This window comes from Carassius gibelio, chromosome A22, assembly GCF_023724105.1.
Source record: "Carassius gibelio isolate Cgi1373 ecotype wild population from Czech Republic chromosome A22, carGib1.2-hapl.c, whole genome shotgun sequence".
Lineage (NCBI taxonomy): Eukaryota > Metazoa > Chordata > Actinopteri > Cypriniformes > Cyprinidae > Carassius > Carassius gibelio.
In genome coordinates, this window is record NC_068392.1 from 11,921,033 (window position 1) to 11,940,255 (window position 19,223).

General features: G+C 37.7%; 1 protein-coding gene across 40 annotated transcripts in view; it reads right to left on the reverse strand.

Annotated features, from left to right (window-relative positions):
* Nucleotides 1–3,064: 3,064 nt before the first annotated feature.
* ptprc (protein tyrosine phosphatase receptor type C) overlaps nucleotides 3,065–19,223 on the reverse strand; it is a 31,413-nt gene continuing 15,254 nt past the window's right edge. For 23 of the 40 annotated variants that reach the window (XM_052539264.1, XM_052539253.1, XM_052539263.1 and 20 more), the window contains 28 exons: nucleotides 16,618–16,680; nucleotides 15,440–15,457; nucleotides 15,099–15,329; nucleotides 14,762–14,956; nucleotides 14,243–14,347; nucleotides 13,976–14,107; nucleotides 13,188–13,322; nucleotides 12,921–13,067; nucleotides 12,083–12,297; nucleotides 11,907–11,967; nucleotides 10,333–10,435; nucleotides 10,202–10,233; nucleotides 10,010–10,113; nucleotides 9,845–9,935; nucleotides 9,671–9,738; nucleotides 9,427–9,463; nucleotides 9,124–9,221; nucleotides 8,713–8,838; nucleotides 8,479–8,636; nucleotides 8,099–8,234; nucleotides 7,381–7,527; nucleotides 7,170–7,260; nucleotides 5,309–5,439; nucleotides 5,018–5,152; nucleotides 4,803–4,925; nucleotides 4,541–4,707; nucleotides 4,321–4,456; nucleotides 3,065–3,908 (listed from right to left, as the gene is read on the reverse strand). In XM_052539264.1, coding sequence (XP_052395224.1) covers nucleotides 3,624–3,908; nucleotides 4,321–4,456; nucleotides 4,541–4,707; nucleotides 4,803–4,925; nucleotides 5,018–5,152; nucleotides 5,309–5,439; nucleotides 7,170–7,260; nucleotides 7,381–7,527; nucleotides 8,099–8,234; nucleotides 8,479–8,636; nucleotides 8,713–8,838; nucleotides 9,124–9,221; nucleotides 9,427–9,463; nucleotides 9,671–9,738; nucleotides 9,845–9,935; nucleotides 10,010–10,113; nucleotides 10,202–10,233; nucleotides 10,333–10,435; nucleotides 11,907–11,967; nucleotides 12,083–12,297; nucleotides 12,921–13,067; nucleotides 13,188–13,322; nucleotides 13,976–14,107; nucleotides 14,243–14,347; nucleotides 14,762–14,956; nucleotides 15,099–15,329; nucleotides 15,440–15,457; nucleotides 16,618–16,680 — 3,470 coding nt within the window. In that variant the 3' untranslated portion in view covers nucleotides 3,065–3,623. The remainder of the gene's footprint in view (nucleotides 3,909–4,320; nucleotides 4,457–4,540; nucleotides 4,708–4,802; nucleotides 4,926–5,017; nucleotides 5,153–5,308; nucleotides 5,440–7,169; nucleotides 7,261–7,380; nucleotides 7,528–8,098; nucleotides 8,235–8,478; nucleotides 8,637–8,712; nucleotides 8,839–9,123; nucleotides 9,222–9,426; nucleotides 9,464–9,670; nucleotides 9,739–9,844; nucleotides 9,936–10,009; nucleotides 10,114–10,201; nucleotides 10,234–10,332; nucleotides 10,436–11,906; nucleotides 11,968–12,082; nucleotides 12,298–12,920; nucleotides 13,068–13,187; nucleotides 13,323–13,975; nucleotides 14,108–14,242; nucleotides 14,348–14,761; nucleotides 14,957–15,098; nucleotides 15,330–15,439; nucleotides 15,458–16,617; nucleotides 16,681–19,223) is intronic. The other 17 variants (XM_052539275.1, XM_052539272.1, XM_052539271.1 and 14 more) reach the window with 1 other exon arrangement.

Consider the following 19,223-nt stretch of genomic DNA (forward strand, 5'->3'; position numbering starts at 1 on the left):
CTTCAAATTGCATCAAATTCACACAAACATGAAAAGATGTTGAAAACTTCATCTTGAATTCACACATCATACCAACTGTGACCCAAAAAGATGAAAACGCACCCCCAGTGTGTGAATTCCTCATTGTTCCAGGCCTGTACCACTCAAGACTCGTAAAGACCGAGGGAGAGAGACAAAACATGACTGTATGACGACATCGAACACTGTTTGGGTTGTGTCCGGGCTCAACACATCTTTTGTATGAGATATGTAGCCTCTTTGTGAGCTGAGAGACCTTGTTTGCATTAGAATACCCAGTCTGGGGCTGGGCCGTCTCGGGCGGTCAGGTGCACACCTCGCTCTTAAACCCCAAAACATACAGCAAGCTCCATCATGCTGTCTCTCAATGAAAACAGAGTTATACTGCCTTCTCAGGGCGCTTGATTCATCCGAACGTAACATGAGGTATAAGTGCAGACCCTCAAAGTCAGAGCTGCTCATCATCTCCACAGTCAGATGCCGTTATTGATGTTATGGATCTCCAGCTGTGGAGCTGAGCGTCACCTGAGGCCTGCTCTCAACGTCTCAAACCAAGAGGGACATTTATTAGTCATAGATCGGTCCATGAGTGAATCTTTGGTTTGTCCAAAGAGTATAATACATGTCTTAGAGGGGTTTAAGTGATTATTTTTGGAGTAACACACATAAAATGTCCAACTATCTGACAGATATTGTAGCTCTCTGCCAATAGCATGAGTCCGAGGATATTTTGCGACCAATAGCAGACTGGGGATTATTTAGAAAGCAGAAATCTTTGTTTGAATACAAATATCTTTGAAATTAGCACTAGTGCTGTATTTTATTAGAAACAAAGAACGATGTAAATAACACCTACGCCTTATTTTAAAAATATTGTAATAATTAAAAAAGTTTTTAAAAGCCAAAAGTAAAATAAATAAATAAATAAATAAAATAAACAGGCAAAGCAAAACAAAATCAAATGAATGTGTAGGATTAAATTCAAATGTGTCTTTCTGCCAATAGCATGAGTTTGGGGGCGGGGCTCCTTTCTTGACCAATAGCAGACGAGGGAATGTTCGGGAAACATGTTCCACAAATTTCTCACTAGTAGCATCAAAATAAGCTATGTTTTTTTTTTACACTTTTTTTTTGTTTATCAGTCAAAACTTTTGTTTCTAAATGAATATTTGGGTTCCACTGTATTTTAAGGTGTCCTTGTTACAGTGTAATTACACTGACATTTACACATACATTTATGTACTGAGTAATATTAATTAACTACATGTACTTAGGTTAGGGTTAGGCTTAGGGTTAGTTGCGTGTAATTATGCAGAATTAATTAGTGATTAGTTAATAATTATTATAAAAGTAAGTTTGTCAGGTGTAACAAGGACACCTTAAAATAAAGTGTTACTAATGTTTTTCTTCCACCTACAGATTAACAAAACAAAACTGTAAAAAACAAAATAAAAAAAAACAGCCCATTCTAAACAAACAAAAATAAATGTTTTACGGGAATACAAAAAATAATACACATAAATTTAAAAAAAGCATAAATATTATAATAATTTATAATGAGTAGTAATCTCATGTAGTGTACGGTTTAAAAAATTACCAATTTTTTGTACATTTAAAACAAAACTCTTGTATTATTAAAGTATGGAGGTTTCTGGCTTCTAGTCTGAGAATCTGTAAGTGGCTGTGGATAAAAGCATCTGCTAAATGCGTTAAATATAAATATAAAGTCCCGCGCCCATATTTCATGCATTTTCTGCCAATTACAGATATGCAGGACGGCCAGTAGCATGTTAACAAGCATGACGAGTAACCGCAGTGAACATTTGAACATCTCTGAATTCATTTGCTATATTTAGTGAGCTTGAAGTGCTCAGTTAGAGGCGAAACCCGTCACAGAGCAACACACTAATTATAGAGTGTATAGGGGCAGTTATATATATAACCTATTCAACATACAGTAGAGAAATGAGGCCTGATTCTGATACTTCCACAAACATACACAACCGTCTCAAATGTTGCAGGAAAGATGGTATGATAATTGCACGGCTGGGTGGAGTTACTTGTGACAGCTGAATGCAAATGCTGCTGCAGATTCACTGATGATTTATTTAAAGGGAATTTCCCTCTTTGACCCGTACCGTAAAAGACGCTTGCGTTCACCTCAAGATGCCAAACATTTCATTACAAGCTTAGCTTTAGCTATTACACATTTATGGTTAAAAAGGTCAAAATAGATGCAGATATAATTAGATCATTTTAAGGTTTATATTTCTTTAATATGGTGGTTTAGCAAACAACAACAACAAAAAACAGAAACATTGTGAGCTTTAAATTCTTCTTCTTATATATATATATATAATTCTTCATTAATTAATACATTTATTCCACTGTGTTGAGAAGACAATTATTTCTCTGTCCTGAATCATTGCTGGGCCTCCCATTTTCTTTTACTGACTTAAAGAGGAAAATGAAAAATAGTTCAGAAATAGTTTTTTTTGGAGCCCTCAGTCAGCAAACCATAATTTATGTCAGTAAAGCTGCTTCTGACATTTTCCCCCCTCCTGACACTTGCTATATATACAAGATGCTATATTTGAGGTTTTTGTTTTAGAATGTAGAATGTGTGTGTGTGTAGACATAAATATGATTGTAGAAAATATTTTCATACAAATGTAAAATGAAATAAAGCTTGCATTTCTGCATTTACAAATATATGTAGAATTGTAGCTATATTATTACATATCTATAGTGACAATAACTGAAATAATTTCCTTATACCAGCCTACCATCACAAAATACCAATACCACACATTTTTAATTCAAAATGTATAGCTATTATTCATACAAAAAGAATAATAAACACCACACAGGCTCGATGGATGTGTGTATTCTTTTTCTGTTAGCAGGCGCCCTCTTGTGGCTAATGTTTGTATTACAAATGCTTGTCACATTCTGCTGTTTTCCATTATTTGTATTTTCTAGGCCACGAGTGACCCGCTTTTGCTGGTGTTCGCTTCACCTGTTTTAGTGAGGTAAAACACAACAGTTGTATTGTTCAAGCCACCCTTTATTCTTCTTTGTTAAGTTACACCTGCATAAAATGAAATACGTATTCAGCGAACGGCTGGGGGATAGTTTGATGACAGCCCTGTAGTGCAAAGTCATCTTTGCCCTTTTTTTTTTGGTTGTTCTCGAACGTAAAGGCCCTCAATTCCATCAACATTTTCAGAAACTATAATTTAGAAGCAATAAGATTGTTTTCTCATAGTTTACAAAACAGAAATATCGTTGGTAAGGTCTTATTTTACAATACATTCAAAACGCAATTCGATAGACTAAAAAAAACAAATCATAAAGCAAACCTTTACACATTAATAAACATGATCAGTATGCACACGAACAGCATCATTTGACAGAAAACCGAAACCTGAGGGTGAAACAAACGTTTTAACAGATCAGTCCGATCCTAACCCGAATTCTCCAAACAAACACTGATCTAACATCCAATGTACAGTAAACCTCAAATGTAAAGCACGTAATAAAAATCTCTTTTTCCTTGACACTTGGTGTCAAATTAGCAAAAAAAACTTTTAGCCCCAAAAGTCTTAATCGTCTCCTCCAGCAGGGCCGTTGGTCTGGGCCTCGGGTGAGGGTTTCTCTCGGTCTCCCTCTGCTGGTGGAGCCTCAGCAGTGCTGCTCTCCTTGGCCTCCCGCTCACTGCTCTCTCCCGCCTCCTTCTGGTCAGCACCGGAAGTGCTGTTGGGCTCGGTGAGGAGCGCCGTCGTTTCGTTGATGACCTGCGCGGTGTCCTTCGCGGAGGGCGTCTTCACGGCACCGTTCTGCACCGGGAAAGCGCCCTCCAGAGCCGCGTAGAGGAACTGATACTGCTCCTGTGGGGAGTTCAGAAGTAGGCTACGTTAGGATTTTAATCAGTAATATAGTTTGTTAATTGACTTTTATGTGATATACATTTACAAACGACACTTAATTAGGGTTAAAACGTCTTTAAAGCCACTTTTATGCACAAAAATGTCATGTTAGCAAAAGTTTGAATGGAATAGTGCAGGGTATATAATTTCTGAGAGGAATGAAAACAAAGCTGTGAGGGATAGAAGTACAGTGCGCTCAGGGGACTGTACCGTTAATAACAAACCAATATTTCAGCCGATGTAATTTTCATTTGAAAAATGTGAAAATGTACAGTGTGTGCCATTGTAAAACTGCTAATCTATCCCTTACAGACTTGTTTTCATCCATGGCATCTAACCCGACTAAGACCTATTGAACAAAGCAAGATCTTACGATTGTTTCCACAATCCCCTGCCTCATCTTGCGCAGGTTTTTGACCACTTGTAAGACGTCCACCAGCTTCTCCGTGTAGGCGCTGTCCAGGAGATTCCACAAGGCACAGAAGATTCCGGTACGGGATGAGCCGTTGCTGAAATTGAAGTTCACGGACGTTTAAAAACCCGACCATTCATCCGCCCGTCTCCATCGGGGAAAGAAAACCAGATGCACTTACTGGCAGTGCACCACTATGGGCACATTCCGGTTCATCTTGCTGTTGTCGTATTTGCCGTTCTCTCGGATGATCCGTGCCATCTCGATCAACTCCTGAGGGTCTTCCGGGAGCTCACGGCCTTTCCATTTCAGGAACTGGTACTGATCCACCTCCAGGACCTCTTTCTTCTGTTACAGGAGTCAAGGTGGATTCAGAAAACATCAATCTGCAGTTAATCACATCACAGATATTCATGCTGAGGAGAAGAACTGACTCCGGTTACCTTCAAGGACTGGATCTCCAGATGCCGTCTCACGTACGTTGGGAAGGATTCGGTCTTTTTTACCTCAATCTCCATGTCTCCATACGTTTTCTTTTCATCTCCCCAATACTGGAAACAGAAGTCCTGAAAAAATGCAGATATGGCCTGAAAACCTGTCCTCAGTCGATTGCTCTCTCTCTCTCTCTGTGTGTGTGTGTGTGTGTGGGAGCTCGTACCTTGCCGTCCTCCTGGCAGTCTGTGAGCATGACCAGTGTTTTAGTTTGTTGCTGGTACAGCATGAGCAGAAACTCTTCCACGGTGTTTGGTAAAGGCCCCTGTGCTGCGATCAGACTCTTATTACACCAGTAGCCCTGTCAAAAAACAATAACATGCACATTTGATTTACATGTTCCTATCACTTGCTTGTAAAGTTTATTTTAGGATTTTATCCCCCCATTACATTCATGACAATTAAACAATTTCTCATTCACTCTATTATAAAATTCAAGAAAATCAAAGTTTCGTACATCAATGAATGAGGCGTTGATGTATTCGTCTGATTCATCTTCCTCGTCTGATGTATACTCGTCCTCATCCTCGGGGTCACTGGTCTGGTTGCCCTCAATGTCCAGTCTAAATATGACTCTGTTAAAGTCGTCTGGAACAGAAATGCTCATAAATATAATACAGTATTGTTCAAAATAATAGCAGTACAATGTGACTAACCAGAATAATCAAGGTTTTTAGTATATTTTTTTATTGCTACGTGGCAAACAAGTTACCAGTAGGTTCAGTAGATTGTCAGAAAACAAACAAGACCCAGCATTCATGATATGCACGCTCTTAAGGCTGTGCAATTGGGCAATTAGTTGAAAGGGGTGTGTTAAAAAAAATAGCAGTGTCTACCTTTGACTGTACAAACTCAAAACTATTTTGTACAAACATTTTTTTTTTTCTGGGATTTAGCAATCCTGTGAATCACTAAACTAATATTTAGTTGTATGACCACAGTTTTTTAAAACTGCTTGACATCTGGGTGGCATGGAGTCAACCAACTTGTGGCACCTCTCAGCTGTTATTCCACTCCATGATTCTTTAACAACATTCCACAATTCATTCACATTTCTTGGTTTTGCTTCAGAAACAGCATTTTTGATATCACCCCACAAGTTCTCAATTGGATTAAGGTCTGGAGATTGGGCTGGCCACTCCATAACATTAATTTTGTTGGTTTGGAACCAAGACTTTGCCCGTTTACTAGTGTGTTTTGGGTCATTGTCTTGTTGAAACAACCATTTCAAGGGCATGACCTCTTCAAGTATTTTAACATATGCAAACTGATCCATGATCCCTGGTATGCGATAAATAGGCCCAACACCATAGTAGGAGAAACATGCCCATATCATGATGCTTGCACCTCCATGCTTCACTGTCTTCACTGTGTACTGTGGCTTGAATTCAGAGTTTGGGGGTCGTCTCACAAACTGCCTGTGGCCCTTGGACCCAAAAAGAACAATTTTACTCGGATCAGTCCACAAAATGTTCCTCCATTTCTCTTTAGGCCAGTTGATGTGTTCTTTGGCAAATTGTAACCTCTTCTGCACATGCCTTTTTTTTAACAGAGGGACTTTGCGGGGGATTCTTGAAAATAGATTAGCTTCACACAGACGTCTTCTAACTGTTACAGTACTTACAGGTAACTCCAGACTGTCTTTGATCATCCTGGAGGTGATCATTGGCTGAGCCTTTGCCATTCTGGTTATTCTTCTATCCATTTTGATGGTTGTCTTCCGTTTTCTTCCACGTCTCTCTGGTTTTGCTCTCCATTTTAATGCATTGGAGATCATTTTAGCTGAACAGCCTATCATTTTTTGCACCTCTTTATAGGTTTTCCCCTCTCTAATCAACTTTTTAATCAAAGTACGCTGTTCTTCTGAACAATGTCTTGAACGACCCATTTTCCTCAGCTTTCAAATGCATGTTCAACAAGTGTTGGCTTCATCCTTAAATAGGGGCCACCTGATTCACACCTGTTTCTTCACAAAATTGATGACCTCAGTGATTGAATGCCACACTGCTATTTTTTTGAACACACCCCTTTCAACTAATTCAACTAATTGCCCAATTGCACAGCCTTAAGAGCGTGCATATCATGAATGCTGGGTCTCATTTGTTTTCTGAGAATCTACTGAACCTACTGGTAACTTGTTTGCCACGTAGCAATAAAAAATATACTAAAAACCTTGATTATTCTGGTTAGTCACATTGTACTGCTATTATTTTGAACAATACTGTATATAATAAATACATGTTTGTCTGTATATTTAACACTGTATAATTCTGTAGCATGAGTTTGAAACCAAGATCTGCAGAGTAATATTAACCGACATGGGATAACAGCTGAGTCGCGGTTCTTCTTCTTGTTCTCCTCACTGCTTCCCGTGTTATTTGTTCTCCATTTTTTAAATTTAGGGAGTTTCTTTGGAAAGGAATGCAAGAGGGAAACATGCTGCATTAACAGTCAGATACACACAGTACAGGAAAACTGCAGTGTCCTAATAATGAGCAATCAGCTGAAAGCCAGAGATGGAGGACAAACCTGGAACTCCAGTTCAAGCGAACTATTGTTACTGCCGTTTTTCTGCCTGAGGGTCTTGAGCACGGAGTGGAATTCAGACAGAGGGATCTCTGTGTCTCCAAACTGATTGTACTCGATCAGAGCTGTGTGGATCAGTATGTACTGGGTCTGTCACAATCAACAACACACACGGTTTAATATGCATTAACATGCATTTTTCTCAACACTTCAAAAAATATATGAATCTTCTATTAAAATGTCCATTTTAAATATACATTAAAATATTATTTTGCATATTTAGCTCAATATTAAAGCAAAAATATATATTGGGGAAAAAAATTCACATGCATAGGTTTAATTTAGATTTATATACATGCAAATTGTAAATGTAAAAATATGACAGTTTTAAATATTACAAAATGTTTGACATTTAAATTACTATTAGATATTGACATTTTAAAAAATTATATATGAATGTTAAATGACAATAAATCAATGACCAATTGACTTCTAATTTTTAATTAAACAATTGGCTCAAAAATAAATATTCAAATAAACTGTTAAATAAATATTTAAATTGTTAACAGAATTATTCGCATTATCAATTTTATTTAAAATATTTAGAAAACAATTCAAGTATAACATCTAGACAAATTCGTTTTTTTAATAGTGCCTACTTTAAATTTGGAGTGACGTACCAAATTTATGACCAATAAATCAGTGAATAAAATAAAATCACCTCCACTTGAACCATGAGGCAACGCTGGCGACGTAGTTTCGCTACGAATCCATAGATGTCCACTCTGCCTTCTGCCTCGAGAGATTCAATCATTGCATCAATGCCCATATACGTTCCTGTGCGGCCGACCCCTGCACTATAGAGGATTCGACAACATTCACATTCAGCTTTATCCTCTCCAAACGAACCTTTAGATATCAAATCTGACCCTGCTAGTGAAAACCCATCCTTCATAAAGATGTAAAGAACATTCTGTGAAAATAACCTTTATATCTTTATTATCGAGTAAACTTTGATGCTTATATTTTGTGAGTTTAGCCTGGATTTGAGAGACAGGGTCACAAATGCATATGTAATAATCTCTAAGGGTCCTGTCTTACCTGCAGTGGACCACCACGGGGCCACTGAAGAAGTTCTTGAAGGAGTTGACTCTTCTCCTGAGCTTCAGAAGCAGGCTGGGGTCTCCCGGCACACCATGGTCCGGCCAGCTGATGAACTGGATATGAGTGACCTCTCTTTCTGATGCCTTCTCTTGCTTCTGCACACACACACACACACTGAGTTAAACCCGTCTGAATGAAGCACATAAGAAAGAGCAGGCTGCACACACGTACATTGGTCAGGATCAGACGGCGAATAATGTAATCAGGACAGTGTTCCTCAGATCGGAGTTGCACTACGAATTCATCAAAGATCTCAGCCTCTCTGTCCGGAGACGGCCAGTACTGAGCACATTTGATCTGAGAGGACAAACAGAAAGAGAAAATCAATCATAATATTAAATTAAGTTAAGGTTGAAGTAATACTAAAATTACTAAAACTAAAACAAAGCTTACCAATTTTTTTTAAAGCTTAATTAAACAAAAGAAATTACAAATGCACTTTACAAAATTGCAAAAAATACAAATAAAATTAAACTGAAAATCCAAAAAGCTGATTGAATAAATAAATAAACACTATAAATATATATCATACTCTTATATAAACAATTGTAGAACAGCATTGGACCAAGCAGAGCCTCTAACCTTGTTTCCTTCCTCACAGCGAGTGACCATGACAATAATAGATGACTTTTGCTCCCAAACCATCCGCCAGAAATCAACCACCGTCTCATCCTTGGGTCCTGGAAAACATGTCCAACAATAAATCTGAAATCTTCAAAACTCAGTTCACTGTCACTTTGAATAATCGTAATTGTTGCTGTAAACAATTCTTGTCAGGCAACAGTAATATAGAATGTGGGGTCAAAGGATGTGCCCTCATTGGCTGATTTAAATGTGTCTTAGCCAATCACAGTTTAGAATCATAACCGTGCAGAGGATTTTTACCTTGGGCTGCAATGTATTTCTTTGCCTCTCGATATCCCTGTATGGGTAAAAGAGTACATGTTTAAAAATATACTGTATATATAAAAATAAAAATAAAATTATATAATATAATTCGATGATTTAATTGAAACATTTCTTTTAGTAAAGTATATTGCAATTGAAATTATGTTAAAAGTCCCTCAATTAATTTGAATAAAACTACATTAAAATAACAAAACAAGCATGATATATAGAGTATCAGTACCTCGATAAAGCTGGCGTTGATGTAGTTGTCTTCACCTCCGGTTGAGAGAGTTACCCGATTATAGTCATCTGCGAATTCATGCACATAACAATCAACGCTCTGATCGATATGTGAAAACTACACAAGGAATTGTGGGTAAACTGATTTCTGTATGAAAACTGGAGTGATATTTACAGGGCAGAATGTCAACGTAGCGGTTCTTGTACTGGTTGTCCGGTTTCTTGGCTTCTTTGATGGTGTAATTGGAGAAAATCCGGGGAATGCTCTGAGGAGAGGCAGATTCTGAATGTATTTCTCATTATATTAAAACAGTAAATGTTGTTTGGTTCAGAGAATCACCTGAAACTCATCCATAAACAGACGGCCCTCATCAGCGATCTTGTTCTTGTACGCCTCCACTAAACCGGCGGCTGGGATGGGCTCAACTCTGCGCAGGGGTGCAGCTGGAGGACAGAAAACAACTAATGATTCTTCTGAAATCAGTTTACCTTCAGAATACACTGAACTGCCTGATAGGACGGAATAACATACGTGTAAGGAGAATCTGTTCATCCTCAGCGTTCCTGTGGTGAGAAAACCCATCAGAAACATAGATGAATATTTAATGAATGTATTGTGATAACAGAGGTCAGAGGGCAGCTGGGAGAAACTGTGACACTCACCGCTTTTTTCTGAGAAGGTACAATTTGAACAGCACAAAGAGCAACGCAATTGATGTCACAATAATCAGGAAAACCAGGATACCAATGACAGCCTTGTCGTTGTCTGAGAGAGGAACATATTAGCAGATTACATTAGACTGAATAAAAGGTTTACAGTATTTCAAATATTTGCTAAATCTAATGGACATTTAGAAGTGCAATTAGTATATATTTTTCCTCATTAAAAAAGTTTTAACTAAACAATTGTTTTTGCTTAGAAGCATGTTACAATTTTGAGATCACGTGGCCAGCTGAATACTGCTCACAATATCTCCATGCCATTGCAGGTTCGCTTATAAAAGTAATAATAAGTTCGAAATGTCTGCTTATTTTGGCATCATCCATTACTGAGTGCACCTGTAAGGTCTTCGTGTGGGGTGTACACTCATGGTCTTTGGTGTTTCTGGAGAACCAAGGAAACTAAATGTAATCTTCCAACAAAATAATATATATTTTTTAAAACAAATGTAATTTTACTCTGTTTATTAATGTTTTCATTCAACATTTGTGTGGTTTTTGGAGTATTTATGATTTTGTTTTACAAATTAATATAAATAAATACAAATATGTTTATATAATTTTTTTTATTAATTTGTTTTATTAAATTTTTTTTTTACATATTTTTGCACACACACATATAGAGGAGGGGGAGGGAGAGAGAGAGAGATGAAAGGATGCATTCTGATGTTTATGACGTGTATTGGTACTATAATATAACTGTTTATTTCCATTCATTTTTGTTCTTTTGCAGTTAGGAACTGAAGTGTAGATTAAATTTGTATAATTACATAAAAAACAGATGATTTAAATAAACGATAAACTCTAAAGACACCAAATTTTATTTTTGTAGCATCAAAAACTGATTTTTTTTTTTTTGTACAAAAAATGCTAAACTTTGACAAAATTTTTTTTTATTGTTATAATTGTGTTTTTATAATATGAATATATGCATCTAACTGAAAAAAAGGTGAAAATACATATTTCAGTCAGTCTAAAAGCAAATTGCAAACAGTGGAGTTCTGCAGCCACCTACTGGTAAAAGTCATAATCTTTTACTTAAAAAACTGGATTACATAAAAAGCAGTTTTTGTATAAAAACCCATTGTATGTATGTATTTATTTATATAAATAAAAAATATATCATAAATCTTCCAAAACTGCACAAATGGTGTAAACAGAGGAAAATTACATTGTTAAAAAAAAAAAAAGTTACTGAATTACATTTTGTTGCCTGGTATAACAAGTATGACTTTTTCTTTCCCCCCACTAACATAAAACAAGATATCAATCCATTATTATTATTATTATTATTATTATTATTTATTTATTTATTTATTTTGTAGATCTAGAAAGGGTTGACCACTGTACAAAGTTTCATGCCCTTAGGACTAAGATAACTTCTTTTGTCATTTGTGGGTCAAAAAGATCCTGAAGACCATTTAAGGGATAAATCACTTTAAGAAAGATGATACATCGAACAAATAAAAAGGACATAATTGAACTGAATCATTAGAATAAGAAAAGGTTGTTCTTACAGTTAGTAGTAAAGGTTTCATGAATGACAGTCGAATGTCCTTGATCATTTGTGGCTTTAACCTGAAATGAAAAAATGTGTACTATGAAACACAAAAGAAAACATTGCAATCATATACATCATATGCATTTTGTAACACATGACTCTTTAGCAAGATATTAAGTCAGATATAAATACCTCAATATCATAGGTGGTAAGGTAGTGAAGATCTGAGAATGAAAACCGGCAAGATTTCTTTGGTTTTTCAGGATGCGTTACAGGAATTCCGTTGTATTTGATTACGGCTTCAAAAAGGCCAGGGTCTCCATTCCAGTTATTTATGATATCATTACATTTTATATTAATAGAATTGTGAGAAGTCTTTTGTATTGTAAATGCATTCAATTTGGGCTCTGTTAAAAAGACAAAGACAAAATACATTTTAGACACGATTTAGACATTTAAATACATTTAGTATTTACATTTTAAAAATGTTACAAATTCAGCAATAAAATGCTAATAAGCTGTAAAGTAAAGACTAAACTGTTAACAGAAGGATTTTTTGAAAAAGGAGAAAAAATATTCCAAAGGGATGACGATAAAATATCTCTTCATTTTAAAGAAATTGCCACAAATGAAAACTACCAATGAGAAGAAATGTCTCTTGTAGAAAAAAAGACACTGAAAAGTCTTTTTTTTCTGGCAAAATGTAGATTAAATAATGCACACACCACACACACACACACACACACACACACACACACACTGGTGTACATGTTTTATGAGGACATTCAATAGGTGTGATGGCTTTTCTACTGTACACTGTATTTTATATCCCCTTACAATAAGCCTACACCTAAACTTACCCCTCACATAAACATTCTGCATTTTTACATTTAAAACTTAATTTTGCATGATTTATAAACTTGATCTTCATGAAAAATGTACCCAAAAGGTCAAAAATTACTGTGGGAACTTTTGGTCCCCATGACAATACTAGGACCACACACACAAACAAAGATATGAAAACACTTACTGGCAGACAATGTTTTATGTCCCTCTGAGAAAATGGTGTACTGATGGCCATCATGCTGTGCAGTAATTACACATGTATAGTAGGTAAATGGTTTTAAATCTTTAAAAGTGCAGTTTGTGCTGTCACCTTTTTCTTGTGTACATTCCACTGTTAAAAAGACAAAATATACCTGCATTAGATATTATCTACTACCCCTATAAAAATCATAAAAGTCCATGGAGTCGTTAGAATTTATAAATAAAATGTGAAAATGTGAACAGCTGATACCTTTTTCATTGGTTTCACAAGCGACTAAATAATTACTCCAAATAATATTTGAACAGTTATCTTTCTCTGGTGCATTCCAGGATATAATAAAGGAGTTGTAGGCTACATCTATAATTCTTGCATTCTTTTTCAAATCTGTAAGAGAGGGAATAAACAAATAAAATAAAAAATCACAAACACTGCAAAACAAACAAAAAAGCTTTACAATTCATAGATTGTAAAGAGAATATGTAAAACAGAGATATATATATATACACACACACATACACACACACACACAGTGGCCATATTTGAGTAATTGTATTAATCAGTCTCAATTAAATGTGACATGTCTGTATGTTATTTTAATACAAATTAATCATCAGTTGTTAATTATCAATAGACAGCCAAGTTTTATTAAAAGTCTTGCCCCTGGTGAATAATCCCTTTAGGTTAGAGTGATAAGATCATTGCACATTTATGAACACTTCAAATAATATTACTAGTGAAGAACAATTTTGTTTAAATTTATACAAATTAGTAGAAATGACAAATGATTTAAGATGACATTTTAGTGTTGGTTTGATATTTGACTTATACAATGCGATGTACAGATATTCATATAAATTGTGTGCCATAAGTTTCTAAATAGGGCCATTGTATTGTATATGAAAAGTATAACAGAGCCAGTCATAATACAATTACTGCAATTCTTAATGCAGCATTATTAGTAAATACTCCCAGATGTGCAGGAGAGAAAGAAGGGGAGAACTTTGAACCAGTCCCGACCTTTTTAATAAGCAACTCACCACATTGTATGTTAATGGAGAGAGAATTACTCTTAATGGAGTAGTTCTTATAAGGGTATTCTCCAGTGCAGTTGTACTTTTGTTGGGGTAATAATGACACACTGTCATTTAAAGCATACGTTTTTTTCCATTCTGTCAAAGAAAGAAGAGAAAACTCATTCAACATCTGTTTAATCATCAATGTATTTATGATGCTTCAATAAAAAAAACAGAAGATTCAAATCAAAAATACATTTACAGTGGCATTGAAACATTTGCATTACTTACGGTCAAGGGTGCAACTGATGTTAAGCAAAGCTTTACATTTTTCTGGTTTATTAGTCCATTCAAACTTGGAGGGAATAGTTGCATTGAACCGTATTTTAGGTTTGACTGAAACAGAAACATTCATTTGCTAAATATACAAGACACCATAACTGACTTCATTCCAGGAAATAACTACAATGAATTTGAATTAAGGTAGCAAAGAGAATGCAGAATTTAAATTCCAGTAACATAAAAACATCATAAAATTCACATATAACTTCTCTGTTTATATAATAAATGTGAAATTAATACAATTAAAATTGAAATTTGGCTTTCTGTGTGTTGTGACCAATTCAAATTCACACTCATGATCTAAAAAATTGCCAATTTAACAGCATGAATGAGTGTGTGCTTGTGGTAAATTATTAAACACTATTCAACAGACATTTGTGTTTAAATAGAAGTAAACATTGAGAACGTTTATCATATTGAAAACTATATTGAATAACAATACATCTGTTTAGTTTATTAGACACCAACCTGGGGGCAATTCAACATTCATTGTGTAGGTACACTGGTCCAGTTTAATGGTGTGTTTGGATGCGCAAGAGTTGTGCTCAGTTATTTCAACACATTCAGTCAGATTCCATTTAATACCATTGAACTGTCCTTCCAAACACACTTTATTCTCTGTCACATTCTTCACAACTGTTACTGGAACCGTTTCTCCATTTTCTGTACAAAAATTAGGAGACAAATGTAAATATGTATTGCATCACAATGTCTATTCAGCAACATAATAAAAAGTAGACAGTTCAATAACCTAGTTTAATATGTTCTAATTCATGCAATAATATTCTGCCAGGGTAAAACTTACTACTAGAAATAAAAGTCTTGTTTCCATTGGATTCGCAGCCATCTACAATGATGCTGTACACAGTGCATGGTTTTAACCCATCAAACAGTATATCAAAGGCAGTTTTGTTAAATATTTCTTGGACATGGATCTCAGTCTGCTTCTCCTTTATCCTGATTGTGTAATTTTGGTTCTCAGAGCCTTGGATATGGACTGTTGTTTTGTTCACACTCTCCATTAGGCTGTATTGACCTGTGTAAAAGTGCATATGAATATTCACAAATTCATAAAAACAAAACTATTTCTTGAACAAAACAACTAAAGCTGACTTCACACAACAGGTGAAATAAACAAATACTCACATTTGATTCCTGTGGTATCTGAGAAAAGAACATAAAAATGTTAATAGTCATGAATCAAGCATTTTTTTTGTCCCAATAAACTTTGATCATTAGTTCAGAAAGCACAAACAGTGTGTGTTACCCGTGACGTTGGTGAATGTGTGTAAGGTTGAGCTGGGGTGCGTGGAGGTGAGAAGTGTTATGGTGGTGTCTTTCCTTTCACCTGGTTGAGTTGCGACTTGACAATTGAGGAGTTAAAAATGAATGACTAGAATACAGATGTACTGCAAAGCTCAACTGATGAATCAATAATGCATTTCAAAAGGCAAATCAGGTCCTAATTTATATTAGGTGACCTTAACTATTATGTACTTACATCAAAAATATGCACAATGTTCTTACTGTGTTCAAATTATATTGTAAAACACTTTTGCTGCTACTGAGGTGGGATATATGTAAAAAATATAATTACAATGTAAAAATGTGTATGTACACAATAAGTGCACTGCATCAAATGATTAACTGAAATGTAAGTACACCGACGTTAAGGCCTGCTAATATAAAGTGTGACCGCAAATCATTACCTCGACCTGGTGATAGTGGAGTATATTATATTGAGCATCACTTTATATTCTTTACAAACATATTAAATATTGGACTAATATTAGCATTAGCCATGGTAAATTACACAATTACAAATTTACACTAAAATAGCATAAAGTGAGGGTGCTTGACCTTTGACGTCAACAATACCTTTATGGGATGTAGAAGTACATTTCTACAAAATTGCCACATTTTTAAACAAGACTGTAAAAAGATTTAGTTGGGTACGGGATATACGTTTATTTGAAGACTACTGGCACACCTGCTACATTCACCTACGAGTAAGCTGAGAGCATCATTACCTGATGTAGACTGTGTGGATGAAATGTTTTGTGGTGTAGTGACTGGAAGAGAGGTGTCTGTTTTTGTAGCATTTCCTAAGACAGATGTCAACTTAGATATAATGCCAAATATGTAAAACTGTTTGCTTGGGTCTCTCACATGCTTAAAATAAAATAAAATGAGATCAGATGAAATAAATAGCTCAGTGATGTTGTGCTCGTAGCACTGCATGATGGGAAGCTGGAGGTCCGAGTGTGTGAGATTGTGCGTGAGAGTATAATAATGCAGGAGTGTGTGTTTGATGTCAGCTTTACCTCCAGAGGTATTTGCAGATGTGTTTGGTGAAGTGGTGGGAGTGGAGAGATTTGTTTGAAGGTCTGTAATGATGGATAGACAGCATGAAGAAATATTATGTAAACATATCAAGTTTTCATTGATATATATTTTCTGATCGATATGTTCAAATCAGGAACAGCATAACACAAATAGAGTGACACTTACCAGCACCAGTTTTTTTTTTTTATATATAAGAATTTGCTGTTTTAACTATGCATTATTATGTGGCTATATTAATTGTTATTGGCATTTAGCACTGTGTTTCTGCTGTGTTACAGCAATCATGGCGATGGGACGTGGCGTCTCCGTTCCCTCCTTCAGGGAATGAGGGTTACCATACGTAACTGAGACATTCCCTTTCAGTCAGTCACTCTCGACGCCACATCGGTGACCAATGAAAATGGGATCCCTACCAAAATGCCATGGGTGTTGCCCCTTTTAGTGCCCTGTGCGAGCCGCCTGCGCCCCTATTAGGTGTAGGCCGGTGCTCGGAACAAGTAGTTCCACTCACCATTGTCAAAGCACTACCTAACTGGGTGAGATTGGATAACACTGGGAAAACATACCTGTTCAGCTTGGAACAGGGACGCTGCGGAAGCCACATCCTTCCTGAAGGAGGTCTCGGGAGCAAATACTGTTAAAAAAGCCCAGGTATAGAGGGGGGCCGGGAAGGATTTAACCTCCTGATGATGAACCTGAACCTGATGATGAGGTCATGCTTACCCAAAGACTTCCCATTCATGGGGTCATGGTACGCAGCAATAGCGGCAACCTGGACTTGGAGGGTGGAGGGAAACAGCCTTCGCTCCAGCCCTTGCTGCAGAAAGGAAAGCACGACCGCAATCGGGCATCTTTGGGGGTCTTCTCGGTGAGAAGAACACCAGTCGACAAACAGGTTCCACTTCAAGGTGTAAGCGTGTCTCATAGATGGTGCTCTTGTCGAAGTGATGGTGTTCACTACCTTCTGGGGTAGGTCACCTAGAACCTCCGCATCCCGTCCAGGGACCAGACATGGAGTTTCTAAAGGTCTGGATGCGGGTGCCAAATGGTGCCCTGTCTCTGAGTCAGTAGATCCTTCCTCAGAGGAATTGGACAAGGAGGGGCTGTTGCGATGAGCACTAGTTCAGGGAACCAGGTCCGAGTGGGCCAATACAGTGCCACTAGCAAGACTTGCTCCTCGTCCTCCCGGACTTTGCACAGTGTCTGTGTGAGAAGGCTCACTGGGGGAAATCCATACTTGCATAGGCCTAGTGGCCAGCTGTGTGCCAGTACGTCCATGCCGAGAGTTCCCTCGGGCAGGGAGTAGAACAACTGGCAGTGAGAGGTTTCTGGAGCAGCAAACAGGTCTACCTGTGTGGCTCTGAACAGTCTCCAAATCAGCTGGACTGTCAGGGGACAGAGTCACCATTCTCCCAGGAGTATTGCTTGTGGCAGCTCGTCGGCTGTACAACTGAGCAGGCCTGGAATGTGAATGGCACAAAATGACCTTCGAACCTTCCGACTCCAAAGGAGGATGTGGTGGGTGAGTTGTGACATGAGACGGGAGCGCAGACCACCTTGTCGGTTGATGTACGCAACGGTTACCGAGTTGCCCGTTCGGGCCAGCACATGCTTGCCTCGTAAGAGACCTTTGAGACGGTCCAAGGCAAGGTGCACTGCTAACAACTCTAGGCAATTGATGTGGCATTGCAGCTCCAGGCCCGTCCAAACCCCTGAGACTGCATGCCCGTTGTACACGGCCCCCCCAGCCGGGTGGAGGCATCCGTATAAACCACAGCATGCCTGGAGATCTGCTCTAGGGGCACCCCTGCCTGGAGAAATGCAAGATCTGACCACGGGGTGTGGGTTTGGCGAGAGGCTGGTGGAACTTGGACACGGTGCCGTGCTTCCATACCTACCTCAGGACTCGGCCGTTAAGCCAGTGCTGGAGCGGTCTCATATGTAACAGGTTGAACGGTGTAAGTTCCGCCACGGTCACCATATGCCCCAGGAGACTCTGAAAAAGCTTCAATGGGACCGCTGTCCTGCCCTTGAACGTATTCAAGCAGGCTAGCACCGACCGCGCACGTTCTTCTGTGAGATTTGCTGTCTGTTCGACCGAATCCAACTCCATACCGAGAAAAGAGTTCCTTTGCCACGGCGAGAGTTTGCTCTTTTCCCAGTTGACCTGAAGGCCCAACAGGCTCAGGTGCCAGAGCACCAAATCCCTGTGCTCGCAGAACTGATTCTGAGATTGTGCTAGTATCAGTTAATCGTCTAGACAGTTGAGAACGCAAACACCCTGTTCTCTGGGGGGAACAAGAGCCGCCTCCACGACTTTCATGAAGATACGGGGAGGGGACAGCCTAAAGGGCAGGACCTTGTACTTATATGCCCGTCCTTCGAACGCAAACTGTAGAAAAGGTCTGTGGTGAGGAAGGATGGATACATGAAAGTACATGTCCTTCAGGTCGATCGCTGCAAACCAATCTTGGGGACGGACACACCTGAAAATGCGTTTCTGTGTCAACATCTTGAACGGTATCCAATGAAGGGCCTGATTCAAAACTCCCAGATCCAAGCTCGGTCGTAACCCACTGCTCTT